General features: G+C 46.7%; 2 protein-coding genes across 18 annotated transcripts in view; one reads left to right on the top strand and one right to left on the bottom strand.

Moving 5' to 3' along the window:
- Positions 1-4648, top strand: part of SMURF1 (SMAD specific E3 ubiquitin protein ligase 1) — a 101772-nt gene extending 97124 nt beyond the window's left edge. For both annotated transcript variants that reach the window (XM_067705594.1, XM_067705593.1), the window contains exon 18: positions 1381-4648. In XM_067705594.1, coding sequence (XP_067561695.1) covers positions 1381-1480 — 100 coding nt within the window. In that variant the 3' untranslated portion in view covers positions 1481-4648. The remainder of the gene's footprint in view (positions 1-1380) is intronic.
- Positions 4649-11029: 6381 nt separating this feature from the next.
- The window catches only part of TRRAP (transformation/transcription domain associated protein), a 110966-nt gene continuing 97606 nt past the window's right edge, over positions 11030-24389 (bottom strand). For 15 of the 16 annotated variants that reach the window (XM_067705566.1, XM_067705574.1, XM_067705572.1 and 12 more), the window contains 4 exons: positions 24121-24305; positions 14082-14285; positions 13802-13996; positions 11030-12048 (listed from right to left, as the gene is read on the bottom strand). In XM_067705566.1, coding sequence (XP_067561667.1) covers positions 11764-12048; positions 13802-13996; positions 14082-14285; positions 24121-24305 — 869 coding nt within the window. In that variant the 3' untranslated portion in view covers positions 11030-11763. The remainder of the gene's footprint in view (positions 12049-13801; positions 13997-14081; positions 14286-24120; positions 24306-24389) is intronic. The other variant, XR_010934791.1, reaches the window with a different exon arrangement.

Genomic DNA, 24389 nt, shown 5'->3' with positions numbered 1-24389 from the left:
TGGAGCCGCTCTCCGGCCCCAGTCGTCACCTCGCTGGGTCCTGCCGCACATGTGCGTGTGTGTGTGTGTGTGTGTGTGTGTGTGTGCGCGCGCGCGTGCGCACACATGTGCAGTGTCAGGAGGGAACACTGCAGTTTTAAGTTTGGAGCTATTGGTCTCCTCTCAGAACTCTGCGTATGACAGATGCACCTTGTGTATTGAAAAATGTTTCCTCCCTTGATTTTCACTTAAACAATACCCGTAGTGGGTTATTTCCTTTGTGGTTTAAAATCAAATCACTTACATACACTTTGGGAGCCATTTCTTGAGACGAGAGCCACCTCTGGTTCACGAGAGTCAGTTCCAAATGTTGCCGGGATGCATGGTGATGTGATGGGAGGTTCTTGGTTGGGAACCAAGGCTGTGGGTTCCCACGCCGTCCATGACATCAAACTGGGTTTCCATGTCCTTGAGATAGAGGACGCGCCCTCCCCGGGCCCAGGGTCTGCGCCCAGGATGGCCGTCCCGGGGTGGCGCATGCTAACGCACAGGGCTGCTCCCGCGCCAGCAGGCTGTGTTCTCTAATGGTTTACTGCTTTGAGTAAAACGGACGTGAAGAACGTCCAGTGCTAAGCCCCCTGAGAAGCCTCCACACCGTTTAGCCCGACTCCTTCTTGACAAAAGCCATCCTCAACCACTTAACCTCTAGTAATTCAGGAGGCACTCTGTCCTCTCAGTCAGAATCTTGCAGTTTTTGATTTGTTATGAGGTAATATCGTCTACAAAGGTGTCTTCTGGGCACAGCTTTGGGAATGAACTTCCCTGAGGAAATGCTAACCCGGTCGTTTAATCCTCTATCAGGGATTTGACGTTTTATTATTTTTGAGATACAGTTTCTGTTTTTGCAGGAAATACTCCAGACTGCCCCGTTTTGCTCTCAGATCTAAGTCACAGGGGATTAGATCCACAGGCAGTGAATTGTTAGTGGTGATTTGACTGCAGCCAGCCTGGGCTGCAGTGCTCTGCAAACGTGGTGTTCCTGGGTCTGAGAAATAACTTCTCCCCAAAACAACAGTAAAAACAAGTTGAGAGCTTTGTCCTAATCTAAGCAGTACATACTCACTTGGAAGATCTTATAAGATTTGTTTTGCTGTGTGTTGACTGACTGAAAATCTTTGCCTAAGAAGCAGAAAAGCACCAGAGGAGAGGGGAAAACTCTCCTCCATCTCCCAGAACCAGGTGGATGAGATGCTTTCCCGTCCTCTCTGCTCTGTCCCCACCATGTGTGTGCTTGTGGCCGCAAAGGCTCTGCTGTGGCCTGGCCCTGACCCTGTCCTGGGAGCAGGTCCTCAGGCCAGGCGGCACCAGCAGTGAGTCTCTCACCTTTCTGTCCCGTTCCAGCTTTAACCGGATCGACATTCCACCCTACGAGTCATATGAGAAGCTCTATGAGAAGCTGCTGACAGCAGTGGAGGAGACCTGTGGGTTTGCTGTGGAGTGAAGTGCAGCCCAAGGCAGCAGATGCTAGCTCACGGCCACCAGACCCCAAGCGATGCTCTCTGTGTGCCTCCGCGAAGCCGGCTGAGGCCCTGGAATCCTAGAACACCCGAGGGAAAGGCTTGTCTCCCCTGCTTCTCGTTGGGGGAGCAAAGGGGGCGGGGGGACTTCAGTTGGTGGCTCTCACCCGTATTTTCCTCCTGACAGAACCCCCCCACCCCTTCCATCACCCATCCAATAAAACGCAGCCAGGTTTAGCACTGCTTCGGTCACACAGGATATTCTGCTACGGTTGTAACGCTTCTGGTGACAGGCTCACTGCCCTGGGGGCTTTAGAGGAGTCTTGACTCACAGTTATGGAGCTGAGCGGGGCTGCCTGAGGGTTCGGCCCTGGTAGCTGGACTAGCTCTTCTGTCTCCAAGCAGACCTGAGGTTTTCAAGTTCAGCAGCTCAAATTCCAAATTTCACATCCTAGCAGCCTGCTCTGGGTAGCAGATTAATTTCTACCTGAACAATAACCGTATAATATATGCTTATTGGAATTCTGCCACTGCAGGAAGCTGGCATCAAAACTGTGCTTCCCTTTTGGAAAGGTAAGGGAATCGGGGCAGCTTGTGCTGGAGGCCTGGGTATTTATTTCTTTTCAGGGTTTCCTGGTTGAAAAATCTGTTTTGCATAAAGAAAAATGATCTTTCCTTTTAAGAGTCCCTTTAGCCACGTTATCTATCCAGTTTGAAATATTTTCCCAGCGAAAACACCACATAACAGAGCTTATAAACAAGCAGCCCAAACCCAGCTTCAGATGCTCGCAGCCAGGCGCAGGCTGTACTTGGAAGGGCGTCGACTGGGCCACGTGCATGCTAACAAACCGTTTTGTGGAAAGCACTAAACTAATAGAACAAAATTCCATCATTGTAGCTGCTGGCTTGGTGCAAACTAGCTTGAAAGGGAGAGAGAGAACGGATAACCTCCATGACCTAAATCCACCCCAGGTTACTCGTTTACAAGAAGTAGGTCGTGGATGGAAACCTGAAGGCAGAGAGGGGCCACTCCACCGTGACACGTTCAGCCCACTTCCCCAACGTCTGATGGTGACACTAACAACTGCTGCTCCATTCACTTGTCCAGATATGAGCAAGGCCAAAGCAAGCCTTGACCCTAGGTTTCTACCAGCATTTTCCAATTTGCACAGAAGATCAAAAAGTATTTTAACAAAGTGGTTTGATTTCAGATAAAGTTCAGCAGAAAAACAGCAGTGGCAGCAAGTTCTCCCGTATGGTGGTGGTTTTTGTTTGGGGGGCGAGTGCAGGATAATTCATTAGCAAGACCTTTCACTGTTGAAGTTTTGTTGTAAGGTTCCGAGTTCAGTGCTGGGATCCAGCTGCGGGTCTGAGGTGGGTTTGGAAGGAGCTTTCTGGCCGACTGTCCCGTCTGTTCTTTCTGTTCCTAACGCCTGTGGACGGTGCTAGGTTTGGAGGCGCACTTACTTACCCCCTGCACCTTGCTGTGGTTCTTCGGCTCGACCGGGAAGCAGCCAGTGGTCTGACGTTTGGCAGGCCGGAGTTCGCTGGCTGGAGGTTCCAGGAGCGAGAGAAAGCCGTGCTTCTGGGTGACTTGCTGAGGTTCTAGAATAGGAAGGATGCCTTGGCTGCAGAAGGAGAATGTAATCCGTTCAGAACGTCCAGGATGGACTGCGGGCTGAGTCTCTCCGAAGTCCCGCCTTGCCCGTTGGGCTTCTCCTGTGTCTCGTTCACCATGACACCTTCTGGCGTCCTGGAAGCTGGCTGCCGTGGGTCCTCCTCTGGAGGAATGAGGAAATGAATGATACAGACAGACCCCCACCACCACCACTCTCACCCGCCAGACAGGTCTCCTCTGTAACACGGACCTAAACCGCAAGGAGGAGACTGCCATCCGGGAACTGAGGCCCTCGAGACTGAGGGGGGAAGGCCCACCCAGTTATCCTGTGGTGTCGGCCAAAATCCGCAGGAAGTTAGGAAGGAAACAAGGGTCTAGTGGTTGGAAAGACTTGGAAGCAGGAGTGTGCCATTTGCCTCCTTTAAAGCTGCCTTCCTGCTGATGGCGGGTGCTGGGGGTGGGATGGGTAGTGCCCCTGCCGGCCCCAGGCCACCCTCACGTGTCAGGTGTCACCTCGGCAAGCTCCAGAGGCTCACGTCCTGGCTCCTCCACGGGCTGCTGGGGAAAGTCGACTTACCTGCCCGCAAAGCCTGGGTCTCCGCTTTCGTACTGGGACGCGGGCACCTCACCAGCTGCGTGGGTTGTTGTGGAGCCTGGCACAGCAGAACCTTCCGGAGCCCCAGGTCACTCCTGCCAAACAGGGCTGTCGGTGGCACTGCTCCTAGAACCGTAACTAACTGTCCACAGTGGGTTGGGCCTTTGGAACACTCCCCACCCCCCGACCACCCCCACCAAAGAATAGTGAGGCAAGCCGTGGGTTTTGGGGTCTGCGGGAGCCTCCCCATCTGTCGCCCTTCTCGGGAACCCCAGCGACCCACCTGGTCCCCTCAGCTCTCTGCCCAGATGCTTCAGGGCCCGACTTCCAGGCTTGCCTCACCAGCGGTCATCAGCCGACCCTCAGGGATGTAGCAAACCACCGCTCTGCCAGTGCTGTGGGGAGAACGGAGGGGCCCCGGGGTGACAGTGGGCGGAGCTCTCCTGACTCCCGCAGGGAGAAGCGCCTGGAACTGCGGCCCCAGAGCTTGCCGGGCCGCGTGGTCCAAATGCAGGTCAGGTGGTCCTCCGATCGGAGCTGTCCGAGAAAACGCCCCTCCGCCCCCGTCCGCAGCCAGGTGTGTGCTGCACGGCAGCCTTCCCAAAACATAGTATGAATTTTAAAAATTTGTTTATTTTTGTTTCTCAACCACTTTATAATGTATTTTTTAATTTATTTTGTAATGTCTTGTTTTTAAGTATTGCTGCTATCCTTGTTATCCTTCCCACTGTTTTTATTGCTGATTTATTTTGTGAAAGTTGTACACTAAATGTTCTGTTTTATGTCAAAATCAAAAGTATTTAAAGAAATACTAGTTCTATTTAATGTGGTTATAGAACCAGCTGGAAACACAAAACAAACAGTGATTGTACAGCAGGCTGGACCCCGGCGGTCAGGTTCATTTTGTTACATATGCAATAAACTCACAACTTTACGTTTCTGGCGCCTGTTATTTGGTGTGGAACAGCTGTTTTTTTTTTTTTTTTTTTTTTTTTACATCCCATAAGACAGGAAGTCAGCCGTCTGGCAAGGGTCTTCTAAAGAAAAGGGGCAAACTTACAGTCAGAATTGTAGGAGAGATTGATAACACTTTGGAAAACAGTGGAGGGTCCTCAAAAAACTAAAAATAGAGCAATCCCACTCCTGGGCATATACCTGAAGAAAAGCAAAAACACCAATTTGAAAAGATACATGCACCCCCATGTTCATAGCAGCATTATTTACAATAGCCAAGATATGGAAGCGACCTAACTGTCCACCAGCAGACGAATGGATAAAGAAGATGTGGTACATACATATATAAAATATACATATATATAATGGAATACTGCTCAGCCATAAAAAACCAAACTTTTGTGCCACAACTGCCGAGACTGTGCCCCACAACTACTGAAGCCCTCATGCCTAGAGCCCATGCTCCGCAACAAGAGAAGCCACCGCAATGAGACGCCCGCGCACTGCAACAAAGAGGAGACCCCACTCGCCACAACTAGAGAAAGCCTGCACACAGCAACGAAGACCCAATGCAGCCAAAAATAAAATTAAAAAATAAAAAAGAATGCATAGTCTAGTGCAAAGGTAATAATGATGTATTGTGGAGTTAGTATCATATGTAGAAATAAAACATGTAACAACAGCACCAAGGATGAGGGGTAGAAATGGAAGTCTACAGTTGTAAGATTCTTACATTATAGGTGAAATAGAATATTTGAAGGTAGACAGGTAGGTTCAAGATGAATATAGTAACTAGATAATTCACTAAAAAGAATACATGTTATGCAAAAATATAAAAAAGAATAACATAACTAGGTTGTGTTGCACACAACTGTTTTATCATATTACAATTATGAGGCATAGGGGTAAAAACAGTCCTGAATTTTATTTGGTGGTGTTTTATTTAAGCTTTTTTATCTATACATATACATGATATAGGCCCACACTTTTTTTGGGGGGGACTCTTCATTAGATTTTGGAATTAAATATAAGCTACAGGTGAAAAATATCTTACACTATTTTAGTGATAAGGAATCTCTTATAGCCATGAGATGTTTAGACTAGTATTTCCCAAACTTTTCTGTTTTATAGACCAGTAAAATATACTTACCAGATAAAAATCATCTGTATCACCAACATTTCATTTTAAAAGGACATTTAACATCAAAACTTTTCACAATGAAAGACTATTGTTTTGGTTGTCTTTTATGAAGACCTCACTTTGGTGCACTGATTTTTCTAATGATGGGTGAAAACTTCAGCACCAGCTCACAGTGGCTCATAATCCAGTGTTCGTTACCCGTGGTTCTGACCTTCTCCTCTCCCCTCCATCCCAGTTAGCTGGTTCATTAGCCAGAGGTGGCCCAGGTGCCCATCGAAATACTCCCTGGTCCCTCCTGAAGTATCCACCACCTGTGCAGACTGTCTCCTGGTTCGCTCCTGTCTTTTTCCATGTTTCTCAAGTCCCACCTTTTCCTCAAGACCCAACTTACATCTTTTATTCTGTCCCCCCCCCCCCCCCCCGTCATGATCCTCTTTTTAAGTGAAGCATTTCAGGGAGCTCTTACTTGGTTCTTATCATTCCTTCAAGCAACTAGACCGGGGCTTCCCTGGTGGCGCAGGGTTGAGAGTCTGCCTGCCGATGCAGGGGTTCGTGCCCCGGTCCGGGAAGATCCCACATGCCACGGAGCGGCTAGGCCCGTGAGCCATGGCCGCTGAGCCTGCGCGTCCGGAGCCTGTGCTCCGCAACGGGCGAGGCCACAACAGTGAGAGGCCCGCGTACCGCAAAAAAAAAAAAAAAAAAAAAAAAAAGAAACTAGACTGAAGCTTATCTTTTCATACTTTTTACCACGTTCATCCAACAACTAAAATGGTTTTTTTCCAAAGAAAATTTTTGCCAACACTATTTTAAAATAAATGGTTTTCTTCCTGATTAAAAACAAACCAAAAAACTGCTAACACTAAAAAATGAATTTAGCAAAGTTGCAAGATAGAAGATCAACAAACAAAAACCAACTGTTTCTGTAATGCTAACAATGAACAATCTGAAAAAGAAATTAAGAAAACAATTCCATTGATAGTAGCATCAAAAAGAATAAAATAGGAATAAACTTAACCAAGGAAATAAAAGACTTGTACACTGAAACTATAAAACTATAGGGGCTTCCGTGGTGGCGCAGTGGTTGAGAATCTGCCTGCTAATGCAGGGGACACGGGTTCGAGCCCTGGTGTGGGAGAATCCCACATGCTGCGAAGCAACTAGGCCCGTGAGCCACAACTACTGAGCCTGTGCGTCTGCAGCCTGTGCTCTGCAATAGGAGAGGCCGTGATAGTGAGAGGCCTGCGCACCATGATGAAGAGTGGACCCCGCTTGCCACAACTAGAGAAAACCCTCGCACAGAAACAAAGACCCAACACAGCAAAAATTAAATAAATAAATAATAAAAATTTTTTTTTTTAAAAAAACCTATAAAGTGAAAGAAAGGAGACACAAATAAATGGAAAGACACTCTGGGATCATGAGTAAGAAGACTTACTAATGTTAAGACATCATTACCACCCAAAATGATCTACAGATTCAAACACAAACCTATATAAAAATCCCAACAACGCTTTTGCAGAAAGAGAAAAATCCACCCTAAAACTCACATGGAATGACAGCGGTCCCCAACTGGCCAAGACAATCTTAAAAAGAACAATTTGGTGGGTGGTCTCACACTTCCTGATTTCAAAATTTACTGCAAAGCTACAGTAATAAACATGGTATGATGCTGCCAAAAAGGCAGACATACAGACCAATGGAATAGAATAGATAACCCAGAAATAAACCCTCATATGTGGCCAAATGACTTTTGACAAGGGTGCCGAGATTACTCAATGGGAAAGGACAGTCTTTCAACAAATGTTGCTTGGAAAACCAGACATCCACATGCGAAAGAATGAAGCTTACCTCACACCATGTATAAAAATTAACTCAAAATGGATCAAAGACATAAATGTAAGAACTAAAACTATAAAACTCTTAGCAGAAACGCTTTGTAAAGCTTCATGACATTGGATTTGGCAATGATTCCTTGGATATGAAAAGAGAAAGCACAGGCAACAAAAGAAAAACTAGATAAATTGAACTTAAGAAACATTTAAAACTTGGGCAAGAAAGGACCCTACCAACAGAATGAAAGGGCAACCCAAAGAGTGGGAGAAAATATCTGTTAAGTCATGTATCTGATAAGAGCTTAATATCCAGAATATATAAAGAACTCCTACAACTTAAAAAAAACAATGAACAATGGATATGAATTTCTCCAAATAAGATACAAATGGTCAACAAGCTCATGAAAATATGCTCAACACCACTAATAATGAGGGAAATGCAAACCAGTCCCACAATGAGACAGATACTGCTTCACACCCATTAGGATGGTTCTTATAAAAAAAAAAAAAAGGGTTTTTTTTTTTTTTTTTTTTTTAAATCGGAAAACAAGTGTTGGCAAGGATGTGGAGAAATTGGAACGCTTGTGCACTGCTGGTGGGGATGTAAAATGGTGCAGTCACTCTGGAAATCTATATGGAGGTTCTTCAAAAAATTAAAAATACAACTACCTTATGAAATCCAGAAATTCCACTTCTGTATATATTCCCCAAAGAATTGAAAGTTGGGAGCTGAACAGGTATTTCGACTCCCCCCAAAAGAGCCACGTTCATTCCAGCATTATTCACAATAGCCGAACGATGAAAGCAATCCAAGTGCCCATCAATGGATGAATGGGTAAAGAAAATGTGATATATATACACAATGCAACATTATTCAGCCTTAAAGAGGAAGGAAATTCTGTCACATGCTACAACATTATGCCAAGTGAAATAAGCCTGTCACCAAAGAACAAATATCCTGTGATTCTTATGTAAGATTACCAGAGTAGTCAAATTCATAGAGACAGAAAGGAGAGGGGTGTTTGCCTGCGGCTGCGGGGAGGAGGGGGAGACAGTGTTTAGTGGGAACAGAGTTTTTGTTTGGGATGATAAAAAAAAGTTCTGGAGAGAGATGGAAGGTGGTGATGGTTGCACGATGATGTGAATGTACTCAATGCCACTGCACCGTACACATAAAAATGGTTAAAATGGTAAATTCTGTTATGTAATATTTTACAGTTAAAAAGAAGTCTAATAATTGTACTAACTTCGAAAGAGTGATTGGAGAATCAGAGGCACCCATGTGTGGTTCCCCACACCACCTCTTTCTCTGACCTTCCTTGGCTCCTGAGGACCCAGGTCCCAGCAGTGCCACATTTGGGGAAGAATGCAGAGGCTCCTGGTCACTGAAGCACTGGCTCAGGACTCCCAACTCCGACTCACAGGCAGCACTCAGGAGATGCTGGGTCTCCAGTGGGGAACTCTCTCCTGCCCTGGCTCTTCAGAGGCTGGTTTTCCTAGGAACCAGGGTCAGTGCCTGGGACAGTGTGGGCGAGCCTGGCATGGGACCCAGGCCCTTCTCACCAGGATACCGACTCCAGACTCCCAACTATCGAGGCTAAGAAACAAATGTTCCCTTCACCCAACTGCCATCCACACATCTACACAACCACCAGGCTCCACGCCAACTCTCCAAGCGCACAAGGGCAACTCAGTGGCTTGTTTCAAATGAGTCCTGACCCCAGCTTGCGAGACCCTGTTACACAGTGAGGACTGTCAGACAGATGGGCGTCTTCCCCGTCCAGCCTGACGGCACGATGACACCTGTCATTTTAGATACAGGCTCCTGTCATTCTGCAATCCAAGATGCTTTCTCACAAAAACAGCCAAGTATTTGTAAAATAACTCATAATTAGCTCCAAAGAAAGAATGGGAGAGGGACTTCCCTGGTGGCGCAGCACTTAAGAATCCGCCTGCCAATGCAGGGGACACGGGTTCGAGCCCTGGTCTGGGAGGATCCCACATGCTGCGGAGCAACTAAGCCCGTGCGCCACAACTACTGAGCCTGCGCTCTAGAGCCTGCGAGCCACAACTACTGAGCCTGCGCTCTAGAGTCCGCGAGCCACAACTACTGAGCCTGTGTGCTGCAACTACTGAAGCCCATGCACCTAGAGCCCGTGCTCCACAACAAGAGAAGCCACCGCAGTGAGCAGCCCGCGCACCACAACGAAGAGTAGCCCCCACTCGCTGCAACTAGAGAAAGCCCGCGCGTGGCAACGAAGACCCGACACAGACAAAAAAATAAACTTATGAAGAAAAAAAAAAAGAAAGAATGGGAGAGTCCAGTCAATTGGGCAAAACCCGGCCCCTCAGCCTCCATCCATGCTCTAGGGTGTAGCCTCGGGGGCCAGAGTCAAGCTGGATGAGGTTTAGGCCGTTCCTCCACGACTGGCTCTGGGACTCTGGACCGTGGAGGAGCTGCTCACCCTGAGCTGCACCTCTCTGTGCAGTGGAGGGGCTGTGGGCCCACCTGTTTCCCAGGACTGGAGACCAGCACGGTGACCTCAAGTTGTAGCCATCGGTCCCACCCACCCCAAATGCGCTGGCACCCCAGTCCTAACCCAGCGCCACCACAGTCTCAAGCTTTCGCTGCTTCTAGCACGTTTGTTTACGCCCCCTGGACTGGACTTGTGGTGAGGTTTGGGTGAACTCAGCTGCAGGCTTCACCCTGTGCTAGCCTGGGACACTGGGGTACAGGGCAGGCCTCGGGGTCGAGGGCCCCGACCCCGAGGGGGCCTTGCTGTCTGGGCCCTGAGCTGTTCAGAGGCTGTCCTCCTCACTGCACATGTGGTACACTTCCCAAAGGGGCGAGTCCTTCTAAATTCAGAATCGTAATTTTAAAGGCACAACCCCTTCCTCCGTCCTGCCTCAGTTTCTCGTCCTGCTGACAGCACGGCCTGTGCTGGGGAACCGTCCCTCCAGTGTTTTCCAGGGCAGGGCTCTGCTGCTTGGTTCACTCCGTACCTGTGGTGCCGGTGGAGGGGCTGAAGGCCAACGAGCTGGTGGAGCTGAGGCGAGGCGTGGGGCTCCAGGCACCGGGAACAGCCCTGCCGGGGACACAGGTCCAGGATGAGGCCTCTGGGCGTCTCCCCTTCGCACACAGGTTACACAGCAGCAGCCCTGAAACACGTGAACACAGCTGAAGGGACCAGATCCCTGGGCATCTCTGACGCCATCAGTCGGGACCAGCACTTCTGGTCAGCATCACAGCACACGCCGAGTGGTTCAGACCCAAGTCCCAGCCGAGACCCTGCCTGGACGCACGTGACCGTCACCGTGGAGCCACACTGGGGCACAGGCCGCGCTGGCCTGGGGCCCTGAGGGGCAGAGGGAACACCTCACGGAAACAACTCATCCTTTTATAAAATATTTATTCTAAAAAAAAATCACACTGTACAAATTCATATAGAACATTCTCAAGGCTCATATTTATAAAAATGTGAACATAACAGACTGGAGTTAACGAACAAAACTTCGTTGTTTCTTTCTAAATTAAGAAGGAAAAAGTGATCCTTTCTTCCAAGTACAGTGACAGCAAATGTCTAGAAGACATCCAGAGAGCCAGCCTGTAGAGCAAGGTTCTCCGCCAGCTCTGCAGTTCTGCTTCCCCAGAGGAATCCGACTCTGAACGCAGGGGAAGTGGGCGGCCCTTGGGGCCCCGGGCCTCGTCCATCCAGTCGGCTGCTCAGTGAGGCTCCCGAGGCTGGTTACGTACAGCGTAAAAGTTTGTGCTCAGAGAAAATCCAACACAGTTCGTTCGTAATTTCCTGTTCTCCAACTAAGTGGGTTTTCTGTACACTTGTTACGAAGTTCTGTACAAAAGCACGAAGCTCCTGGGAGGTGTAACTTCTGAAAGTTAAAAATGACGACACAGAAGCGTTTTCTACAGTTCAATCTGTACATTCACACGGAGGGAGGAACTCAGTAAAAAAGAATTCATAAATTCTGCACGAGGGAACCCTGGCGTCTTTACTTGAAAAGCTGGGGGTAAGTCTCAGCTCCCCCCTCGAACGGCCTCACCTTCCTGATGCTCGTCCCCCTCCAACTGTCAGGCGAGCAACCGCCCTCCCGGCCAGCCGCAGCCGCGCTCACAGCCAGGGGTGCCAGGCGGGGTCCATGCGGCACAGGTTGTCCAGGCTGTTGGCGGCGGCCACCAGGGTGTTCACTTTGCTCTCCCCGCCCTCGAACTGGGCAAGGTTGTGCAGGCGGGTCATGATGGCCGTGACGGCCTTCTGGACGAGGGAAACCAGCTGCTGGCTGTCCATGTTCTCGGGCTGCCCGGCAGCTGACAGAGGAGATGACGTGTCCTCCTGCGTCTTTTTGTGCCAAGCGATGATCTCGTCCCGAAGCACGGTTTTCAGGATGCCGTCCACCTGGGTGGGGAGAGAACAGAACGGTCCGCGCTTAACCAACAACAGCCCCGAGGGCGGCTCCCCAAGTGAGGGGCTCAGCCATGGCGGCCGACGGGCCATCAGCCTCAGCACCCGGGGCCAGGTGCCACAGGCACGCTGGTGGGGCCACCACAGCCAGACACGCGTGATGTCACCCCGTGGATTCTAAGCTGAAGAAAGAGGGAGGGAGGGGAGGGAGGGAGGGGCCAGCGGCTGCCGCTCCCCCTGGGGTCAGGGAACTGTGGGAACTGGGTCCACAGGGTGGGGAGGTGGTGGCTGCAGCAGGAAGGTGAGAAGCACCCGGGGGAGGGGACTGGAGAAGGGCCGGGGACCCAGAGGCCAGCGGTGGCACTGACATCACCGACAAGATGGCGTTCCCACGACGGGCACACCGTGCACAGGTCCTCCTGAACCACAACATGGGACCTCAGCCCATCGTCACCATCAAAGGACGCGGGAGCTTCGTGAGGCACCAGGGCTGCTTTAAAGTAACTTCGACTGACATGCTGAGGGTTTTATTCTGTGTTACTTGGCCCCAACAGAAGGTGTTATTAAAGCAGATTCCCACACAGCATGGTCTCTGTATTAGCCGAACGTAAAGGCAGTCACTACATTTGGGCCCAGAGTTTGGAGAAGGCCCAGTTCCCTCCCGTCTACACCAGCTCAGACTGTGCAGAGTAACTCCCAGTGTTTTTCCAAGTCGTAACAGGTCTTTAATATATGGAGGGCCTTCTTCACTCTTTCTAAAGTTTTCAATTAAATGCCACTCTAAGAATTACCCTGATTGCATAGAAACAATTGTTCTGGAAACAAACGAGAAGTTCATATTTGAAGCCGTAAGCCAAAGTGGATAGAAGTGCACTGCTGTTCCCTGCATCAGAGCAGACTCCTTTCTCAAGAAGGAACCGTGGGCTCTTTGTTCTCACTCATGTTCATAGCAGCTCATCACTATATCCCACAGCAGCACCCCACACTGATGGGCATGTGCAACCGAAGATTAAAAAGAGCAAAGTTCTGGTTCACAGTTAAGAGATTATTCCATAATGTAAAACCTGTTCTATGTAAGTGTTTTGCAAAAGCAACTGGTGTCTGCAGCCTTCTCTAGACACAAACTGCTTATCTGGGAAAACAATAAACAAACCAATAGTAATACAGCTGGTCTCAGAAATTAAAAGAAAAAATAAATTGTGTTCCGTCCCCAACTGTGGAGAGACAGGATCAGGGTGAGAATGAACTGGATTTGAATCCCTGTCTGTCCTCCCCGAGCACAGTGCCGGGCACAGAGTGTCACAGCCCTGGCATGGCCAAGGGCATCTGCCACGTGGCATCTCATGGGGGTTCACTATTTGCCTCACGTGTCATGTCTGTTTAGGGCCCGTCACCGTAGCCCCAGTAAGACAGGAGCCAGCCAACACGGACACACCTGCCCCCTTAAGCAGAAAGGTCTGCAAAATGAGAAACTGAAGGTAGCTATAAAATGGAGTAAACAAAACTGACACACAGAGGTAGAAGCTGGGGAATTATCCAGTAGGGGCTTCCAGATTGCTCTTTGTAAACTGGGTTCAGCACCCTACACACTCATGGACAGAGAACATTTTAAACCCCTTTTCCCCAGTGAATGTGCTGTGAGTGCCCTTCCCTCCTCCTGCCTTGTCTGCAGATCAGGGGCTCCTGTGAGCCCACCACGTGCAGAGTTACCCAGTCTGTGCTCCTCACAAGACGACCCCTTACCTACCTTGAAGTTGGGCTGGGCAAAGCACCGGGCGACGGCGATCATGGATGCGGTCAACGGGCCAGAGACACCGATGGTGGTCAGAAACTCAGATATGTTGGGTGTGAGGCGAAAAGGGACAGGACGGTTGGCATCTAAGTCTCCAGTTGCATCGTTTATATCAAATCGAAAGTAGGCCACGTTCAGTTTGCCGGTGTCCTAAAGTTCAGAAGGAGACGCTTCAGAAACTTAGAACAGTAGGACGCAGATTCTACAGGAGGGCTGGCCGCTCCCATCAGGTTACCTGAGCGATCTGCAGCATCTCGGGGTTGAGTCTATTGAGATGCAAGACGAACTCCGCAAAGCCGATGAGTGCAAGCTGGATGGTGAACATCTTCCGGAAGGTCCAGTAGTCGGTGGCGTTGGGGAAGGTGTGCAGAGCCCACTCCTTAAGCATGCTGCGTGGCACCATGTTGCTCTGAACTTCCTTCAGGATGTCTCGAAGGACCTGAAATGACACATCACTCCATGACTCTTCCATCAAATTCACTTATTTTTTTCCTTCAAAAAGAAAACTCTCATACTGTAATTTCTTTCTTGCTTAGCACCACTTGAGTGAACTCTGCTGACAAATGCATACGCAGTGTCATTTGACCAATCGTGAGGATGCACAAAATTGGTCAATTTCCCTCCGAGGTTCCATGTCTTATGCCCGAAGCAACAATGGAGCTCCGTGAATAAAAGTCTCAGCTGCATGATGTGTAATGATGTTTCACCAAGAATTTAGGTAATTAGCTGAATACTGTAACTCACCAACCACAGAATATACCAGGCCGATGAACAGAAGATCAAAAGAATAGCTGGATACTTCGTAACCAAGAATATTAAAGACAAAAGTTTTATAAACTGAAGGAGCTAGTCTTAAAACGAGATTAGATGTTACACAACACTTTAAACTGAATTCTACACTGGAAGACTCACGATACTGTTTCAAACATCACATACTTAAGAGATGGTCTCAAAAAAGAGTTTGTTGAGTTAAGCTGGCTCCCGTTAGACCAACTGGTAAAGGTATACAGGTCTCTTCTGGGCTAAGCCACACCCACGTGCTCTGGAAAACCACTAGTATGCAGGCCGTGAGCAACCAAGAACCACGCAGACTTCCAATCACGCGTTGTTTCTGTTCGCTTCATCAGCAAAATGGAAAGAAGCCCTTCTGAGATAGCAGAGTGAGGACTTCCAAAATCTACTGCTCCGTAAATGCAATGAGAACACTGCCAAAACCCATCAAAACAAACTTTTCCACAACTCTGGAAATTAAAGGCTTGCGACAATCTGAGCAACTTTTATTCGAGAAAAAGAAGGCTGAATCTTGGTGAGAACAGTGAGCTTCGTGGCAGTTTAATTGTCCTATTCCCATCCCTTCCTCCCCAGCTCCACAGTGGCCCTGAAAACCAACAGCCTTGTATCCTCGCTAGCTGTAAAAACAAGCAGGCTAACAGCCACTGGAGTGGGCAGAATCAGTGTGGTGACCCCAGAAAGGCCTGATCCCCAGAGGATGGTCACTGGTGACCTGTCGGCAGCCTCTGGAAAAAAAACCCCCATTTACTGGGCTTGTCTGTTTGAACTCAGAGCACACAAGAGGGCGGCCAGACCAGGGACAAGCTGGGGAGTGAGACGATGTGGGGGCTTTGAAAAGCTCCACCACATTCCTGGGAACCCTGAAGGCCAGCCTCATGCTCATGAGAAACCTCAGAAGGCCCACGCTCTCACTTCTGGTTGACGGCGAGATTCTGCACAAGCAGGCGGTGAAGGCTACAGCAGGGTTGTGAGCTACCCCCCATACACACACACACACACACACACACACAGGGGCCCTCAAAAAAGGCCGAAAACTTATTGATTCAAGGCATTTAAGAAAATCTCTGTATGTGATTGGTTCAAGATGGCAGAGTAGAAGGACGTGCGCTCACTCCCTCTTGCGAGAGCACCAGAATCACAACTAACTGCTGAACGATCACCGACAGGAAGACACTGGAACTCACCAGAAAAGATACCCCACGTCCAAAGACAAAGGAGAAGCCACAATGAGACGGTAGGAGGGGCGCAATCACAGTAAAATCAAATCTCATAACTGCTGGGTGGGTGACTCACAGACTGGAGAACACTTATACCACAGAAGTCCACCCACTGGAGTGAAGGTTCTGAGCCCCACGGCAGGCTTCCCAACCTGGGGGTCTGACAACGGGAGGAAGAATTCCTAGAGAATCAGACTTTGAAGGCTAGTGGGATTTGATTGCAGGACTTCGACACGTCTGGGGGAAACAGACACTCCACTCTTGGAGGGCACACACAAAGCAATGTGTGCACTGGGACCCAGGGGAAGGAGCAGTGACCCCATAGGAGACTGAACCAGACCTACCTGCTAGTGTTGGAGGGTCTCCTGCAGAGGTGGGGGGTGACTGTGTCTCACCTTGAGGACAAGGACACTGGCAGCAGAAGTTTTGGGAAGTACTCCTTGGCGTGAGCCCTCCCAGAGTCCGCCATTAGCCCCACGAGAAAGAGTCCAGGTAGGCTCCAGTACTGGGTCGCCTCAGGCCAAACAACCAACAGGGAGGGAACACAGCCCCACCCATCAGCAGACAAGGGGATTAAAGTTTTATTGAGCTCAGACCACCAGAGCAACAGCCAGCTCTACCCACCACCAGTCCCTCCCATCAGGAAACTTGCACAAGCCTCTTAGATAGCCTCATCCACCAGAGGTCAGACAGCAGAAGCAAGAAGAACTACAGTCCTGCAGCCTGTGGAACAAAAACCACATTCACAGAAAGATAAACAAGATGAAAAGGCAGAGGGCTATGTACCAGATGAAGGAACAAGATAAAACCCCAGAAAAACAACTAAATGAAGTGGAGATAGGCAACCTTCCAGAAAAAGAATTCAGAATAATGATAGTGAAGATGATCCAGGACCTCGGAAAAAGAATGGAGGCAAAGATCGAGAAGATGCAAGAAATGTATAACAAAGACCTAGAAGAATTTAGAACAAACAAACAGAGGAACAATACAATAACTGAAATGAAAACTACACTAGAAGGAATCAATAATAGAATAACTGAGGCAGAAGAACAGATAAGTGACTTGGGAGACAGAATGGTGAAATTCACTGCTGTGGAACAGAATAAAGAAAAAAGAATGAAAAGAAATGAAGACAGCCTAAGACACCTCTGGGACAACATTAAACCCAACAATATTCGCATTACAGGGGTCCCAGAAGGAGAAGAGAAAGATAAAGGACCCGAGAAAATATCTGAAGAGACTATAGTCGAAAACTTCCCTAGGATGGGAAAGGAAATAGCCACCCAAGTCCAGGAAGGTCAGAGAGTCCCATACAGGATAAACCCAAGGAGAAACACGCCAAGACACATAGTAATCAAATTGGCAAAAATTAAAGACAATGAAAAATTATTGAAAGCAGCAAGGGAAAAACGACAAATAACATACAGGGGAACTCCCATAAGGTTAACAGCTGATTTCTCAGCAGAAACTCTACAAGCCAGAAGGGAGTGGCATGACATATTTAAAGTGATGAAAGGGAAGAACCTACAACCAAGATTACTCTACCCAGCAAGGATCTCATTCAGATTCGATGGAGACATCAAAAGCTTTACAGACAAGCAAAAGCTAAGAGAATTCAGCACCACCAAACCAGCTCTACAACAAATGCTAAAGGAACTTCTCTAAGTGGGAAACACAAGAGAAGAAAAGGACCTACAAAAGTAACCCAAAACAATTAAGAAAATGGTAACAGGAACATACATATCGATAATTACCTTAAACGTGAATGGATTAAATGCTCCAACCAAAAGACACAGGCTTGCTGAAAGGATACAAAAACAAGACCCATATATGCTGTCTACAAGAGACCCACTTCAGACCTAGGGACACATTCAGACTGAAAGTGAGGGGATGGAAAAAGATATTCCATGCAAATGGAAATCAAAAGAAAGCTGGAGTAGCAATACTCATATCAGATAAAATAGACTTTAAAATAAAGAATGTTACAAGAGACAAGGAAGGACACTACATAATGATCAAGGGATCAATCCAAGAAGAAGATATAACAATTATAAATATATATGCACCCAACATAGGAGCACCTCAATACATAAGGCAACTGCTAACAGCTATAAAAGCGGAAATCGACAGTAACACAATAATAGTGGGGGACTTTAACACCTCACTTACACCAAGGGACAGATCATCCAAACAGAAAATAAATAAGGAAACACAAGCTTCAAATGACACAATAAACCAGACAGATTTAATTGATATTTATAGGACATTCCATCCAAAAACAGATTACACTTTCTTCTCAAGTGCACATGGAACATTCTCCAGGATAGATCACATCTTGGGTCACAAATCAAGACTCAGTAAATTTAAGAAAACTGAAATCATATCAAGCATCTTTTCTGACCACAACACTATGAGATTAGAAATGAATCACAAGGAAAAAAACGTAAAAAACACAAACACATGGAGGCTAAACAATACGTTACTAAATAACCAAGAGATCACTGAAGAAATCAAAGAGGAAATCAAAAAATACCTACAGACAAATGACAATGAAAACACGATGATCCAACACCTATGGGATGCAGCAAAAGCAGCTCTAAGAGCGAAGTTTATAGCTATACAAGTCTACCTCAAGTAACAAGAAAAATCCCAAATAAACAATCTAACCTTACACCTGAAGAACTAGAGAAAGAACAAACAAAACCCAAAGTTAGCAGAATGCAAGAAATCATAAAGATAAGAGCAGAAATAAATGAAATAGAAACAAAGAAAACATTAGCAAAGATCAATAAAACTAAAAGCTGGTTCTTTGAGAAGATAAACAAAATTGATAAACCATTAGCCAGACTCATCAAGAAAAAGAGGGAGAGGACTCAAATCAATAAAATTAGAAATGAAAAGGAGAAGTTACAACAGACACCACAGAAATACAAAGCATCCTAAGAGACTACTACAAGCAACTCTATGCCAATAAAATGGACAACCTGGAAGAAATGGACAAATTCTTAGAAAGGTACAACCTTCCAAGACTGAACCAGCAAGAAACAGAAAATAGGAACAGACCAATCACAAGTAATGAAATTGAAACTGTGATTAAAAATCTTCCAACAAACAAAAGTCCAGGACCAGATGGCTTCACAGGTGAATTCTATCAAACATTTAGAGAAGAGCTAACACCCATCCTTCTCAAACTCTTCCAAAAAATTGCAGAGGAAGGAACACTCCCAAACTCAGTCTACGAGGCCACCATCCCCCTGATACCAAAACCAGACAAAGATACTACAAAAAAAGAAAATTGCAGACCAGTATCACTGATGAATATCGATGCAAAAATCCTCAACAAAATACTAGCAAACAGAATCCAACAACACATTAAAAGGATCACACACCATGATCAAGTGGGATTTATCCCAGGGATGCAAGGATTCTTCAATTTACGCAAATCAATCAATGTGATACAAACCATATGATCATCTCAATAGATGCAGAAAAAGCTTCTGACAAAATTCAATACCTATTTATGATAAAAACTCTCTAGAAATTGGGCATAGAGGGAACCTACCTCAACATAATAAAGGCCATATATGACAAACCCACAGCAAACATCTTTCTCAATGGTGAAAAACGGAAAGCATTTCCTCTAAGATCAGGAACAAGACAAAGATGTCCACTCTCACCACTATTATTCAACATAGTTTTGGAGGTCCTAGCCACAGCAATCAGAGAAGAAAAAGAAATACAAATTGGAAAAGAAGTAAAACTGTCACCGTTTGCAGATGACATGATACTATACGTAGAGAATCCTAAAGATGCCACCAAAAAACTACTAGAGCTAATCAATGAAGTTCGTTAAGTTGCAGGATACAAAATTAATGCACAGAAATCTCTTGCATTCCTGTATACTAATGATGAAAAATCTGAAAGAGAAATTAAGGAAACACTCCCATTTACCATTGCAACAAAAAGAATAAAATACCCAGGAATAAACCTACCTAGGGAGACAAAAGACCTATATGCAGAAAACTGTAAGACACTGATGAAAGAAATTAAAGATGATTCCAACAGATGGAGAGATATACCATGTTCTTGGATTGGAAGAATCAATATTACAAAAATGACTATACTACCCAAAGCAATCTACAGGTTCAAAGCACTCCCTATCAAATTACCAATGGCAGTTTTTACAGAACTAGGACAAAAAATCTTAAAATTTGTATGGAGACACAAAAGACCCTGAATAGCCAAAGCAGTCTTGAAGGAAAAAAGCCGAGCTGGAGGAATTAAGACTCCCTGACTTCAGACTATACTACAAAGCTACAGTAATCAAGACAATATGGAACTGGCACAAAAACAGAAATATAGATCAATGGAACAAGATAGAAAGCCCACGCACCTATGGTCAACTAATCTATGAGAAAGGAGGCAACGATATACAATGGAGAAAAGACATCCTCTTCAATAAGTGGTGCTGGGAAAATTGGACAGCTACATGTAAAAGAATGAAATTAGAACACTCCCTAACGTCACACACAAAAATAAACTCAGAATGGATTACAGACCTAAATGTAATACCGGACACTATAAAACTCTTAGAGGAAAACATAGGACGAACACTCTTTGACATAAATCACAGCAAGATCTTTTTTGATCCACCTCCTAGAGTAATGGAAATAAAACCAAAAATAAACAAGTGGGACCTAATGAAACTTAAAAGCTTTTGCACAGCAAAGGAAACCACAAACAAGACGAAAAGACAACCCTCAGAATGAGAATAGTTGCAAACAAATCAATGGACAAAGGATTAATCTCCAAAATATATAAACAGCTCATGCAGCTCAATATTAGAAAAAACAAACAACTCAATCCAAAAATGGGCAGAAGACCTAAATAGACATTTCTCCAAAGAAGACATACAGATGGCCAAGAAGCACATGAAAAGCTGCTCAACATCACTAATTATTAGAGAAATGCAAATCAAAACTACAATAAGTTATCACTTCACACCAGTTAGAATGGGCATCATCAGAAAATCTACAAACAACAAATGTTGGAGAGGGTGTGGAGAAAAGGGAACCCTCTTGCACTGCTGGTGGGAATGTAAATTGATACAGCCACTACGGAGAACAGTATGGATGTTCCTTAAAAAACTAAACATAGAATTACCATATGACCCAGCAATCCCACTACTGGGCATATACCCAGAGAAAACCATAATTCAAAAAGACACATGCACCCCAATGTTCACTGCAGCACTATTTACAATAGCCAGGCCATGGAAGCAACCTAAATGCCCATCGACAGATGAATGGATAAAGAAGATGTGGTACATACATACAATGGAATATTACTCAGCCATAAAAAGGAATGAAATTGGGTCATTTGTAGAGATGTGGATGAATCTAGAGACTGTCATCCAGAGTGAAGAAAGTCAGAAAGAGAAAAACAAATATCGTATATTAACGCATTTATGTGGAACCTAGAAAAATGGTACAGATGAACCGGTATGCAGGGCAGAAACAGAGACACAGATGCAGAGAACAAATGTATGGACACCGAGGGTGGAAAATGGTGGGGGTGGGGGTGTGATGAATTGGGAGATTGGGATTGACATATATACACTAATATATATATATAATGGATAACTCATAAGAACCTGCTGTATAAAAAAATAAATAAAATTCAAAAATTCAAAAAAAAAAAGAATATCTCTGTAAATCACTGGCTGGCCACTGGGCTAACTGAGGAGACACCTCAGTGGCTGCACTTGTGTGAGGAGTGGTCACGTCCTCTAGGGAGAGTTGATGAGTTTGGTTTTGGATATTCCTCAATGGCATCCTGGAGAGAATCAGCCCAGGAAAGTCACTAAAACAAACAGCAACAACAACGAACCTTGGGGGGAAGGATGTGATTTCTAGAGTTGCCACATTATATTACCCAAAACATCAGTTTTCAATAGAAAGTTATGAGGCATGGAAAGAAGCAGGACAACATGGCCGATACACAGCCAAGAAGGTGATGTCACCTGTACCAAGTCACACCCAGAACATATGAAGAATTCTTAGAATCAACAATAAAAAGACAAATCACCCAATTTAAAAACAAGCAAAGGACCTGAACAGACTTTTCTCCAAAGAAAATATGCAAACAGCCAATTAGCAAATGAAAAAATACTCAGCATCACTGGTTATCAAACCAAAATGAGCTAGTACTTCACACCCACTAGGATGGCTATAATCAAAAAGACAAAAAGACAGACTAAGCACTGTTAAGAATGTGGAGAAATTAGAACCCTCATATATTGCGGTCACTTTGGAAAACAGTTTGGCAGTTCATCAGAATGTTAAACATAAGAGTCACCATATAACCCAGCAATTCTACTCCTAGGTATATCTCCAAGAGAAATGAAAACACAGGCCTGCACAAAAACAGGTACACAAATGTTCACAGCAGCATTAATCATAACAGTATAAACAAGCTAAAGTCTATCAACTCATGAACAGATAAATTAAATGTTATATTTATACAAGGGAATAATCAGCAATAAAGAAAACAAACTACTGACACATGCTACAACACAGATAACCTTGAGAACACGCTCAATGAAAGAAGCCAGACATTGAAGACCACATGTTGTATTCCGATCCCATGATGCACCCAGAATAAGCAAATTCACAGAGACAGAAAGATCTGTGGTCACCAGGGGTGGGGACAGAGAAGAATAGGGAGTGACTAGGAACAGGTATGAAGTTTTTTTCGGGTGATGCAATGTTTTAAAGATAGATAGTGGTGATGACTAACTCTGTGAATACTGAAAACATTAAATTGTACACTTTTTTTTTTTTTTTTTTTGCGGTACGCCGGCCTCTCACTGTTGTGGCCTCTCCCGTTGCGGAGCACAGGCTCCGGACAAGCAGGCTCAGCGGCCATGGCTCACGGGCCCAGCCGCTCCGCGGCATGTGGGATCTTCCTGGACCAGGGCACAAACCCGTGTCCCCTGCATCGGCAGGCGGACTCTCAACCACTGCGCCACCAGGGAAGCCCCTAAATCGTACATCTTAAAGGGGAAATTTTATGGCATGTGAATAATATCCCAATTATAATACTCAAAGGTGTTATAAAAAACTGCAAAGGATGAAGCAGCAGAGTTAATAACAAAACAAACTAGGGGACAAAGACTAAGAAGAGGGAACCAAGCTGGGGTTATTTGTATCGTCAGCATCTCCAGCTGGCCCAGCAGGACCCTAGCACTGTTTCCACGCTGGACCAGTCATCAGCTCCATCTTTACAAAGCGATAGGGCATGCTGAGGTAGCCATGTATTTGCAGACAGGAGTTGATGGTTTCCACACTGTGAAAGGTACATGCAGCCTGAAGAATCCAATCCATTCATCTCCCACAAACACCCCAAAACTGCCCATGCTCCACAGAGGCCAACCAGAACAGAGGAATCCCACCTGCTTTACCGGCAAGAAGGTGGAGGCTTACACAAGACCCTGTGCCCTGAGCACTGCCGCGGTGGGTGAAACGAGCACCTGTGGGCTCCATCCTCCTAAACCAAGTCCTCTGGGACCCAGATTAATGTAGACCAGTCCCCGAGAGAACAGAGGCAAGTCACAGCTTCCAGCTCTAGGGTGTCTCTCCTAGAAACCGTGAGGCCCTCTCGGGAAACACAGGAAGGACGCCAGAGGCATCCAGAGAATGGCCCAAAGAGATGCCTTTTGGTGACACAGACAATTCTGGATAAAACTTTCTCATCCAGGGGCCACCCCTGCCCTGCTATCCATCAAGGGCAGGAACCTGCAGGTGGAGAGGGACCTTCGTCCACCTGACAGGTGCAGCCGAGAACCGTCCAGGACTCGGCGGGGGGCACTGTGCTGCCACCCTAGGCGAAAGAAACAGCCAGCCCGACGTGTTTCAGGGTTCCCCACTTTCTGTATTTTAGAATGTACATGTGGTACAGAGACTGTGTGGCACCTTAAGGCCCTGCAGCAAACCAGACAAACGTGAACACTACGTGGGGAGACAGCCTCCCATCACCTAGACCTGGTTTGTTGGCCAAATGAACCTGCCATGAAGTTACTCTTAAAATTCTGATATCTGGGCCTCTCTGCAAGTGCAGGTAAAGGACTATGAGGCTCTGCAAGGTTGAAACGTACCTCTCTGTCCTGTTACAACAAATGGTCTGCAGCAAATGCCCCTTCACCAAGGCCCACGGCCACTTCACCAGTCCAACTGGACCCCCTGCCCGGCCCCGGCCCCCCCGCACCTGGTGGCTGGCCTGTGTCCCGCGCGCCTGCACGGTGGCCAGGCGGTCATAGTAGCGGGAGATGGGGTTGTCGTGCTCGATGCCCTTCTTGGCACAGCGCTGCTTGTAGATCTCCACCAGGGAGAGTGAGGATGGGTTGTCCTCCACCAGGCGCATCTGCGGGGACACGGCCACCACGCGCGGGACTGAGGAGAGAGGGGAGAGACGGGCAGATGAGAGCGGGGCTCACAGGCCAGCGCTGGGGCAGAGGCGCGGGCGAAGCCGGGAGA

Source organism: Pseudorca crassidens, chromosome 15, assembly GCF_039906515.1.
Source record: "Pseudorca crassidens isolate mPseCra1 chromosome 15, mPseCra1.hap1, whole genome shotgun sequence".
NCBI lineage: Eukaryota > Metazoa > Chordata > Mammalia > Artiodactyla > Delphinidae > Pseudorca > Pseudorca crassidens.
This window is presented reverse-complemented; position numbering and strand designations above follow the sequence as displayed.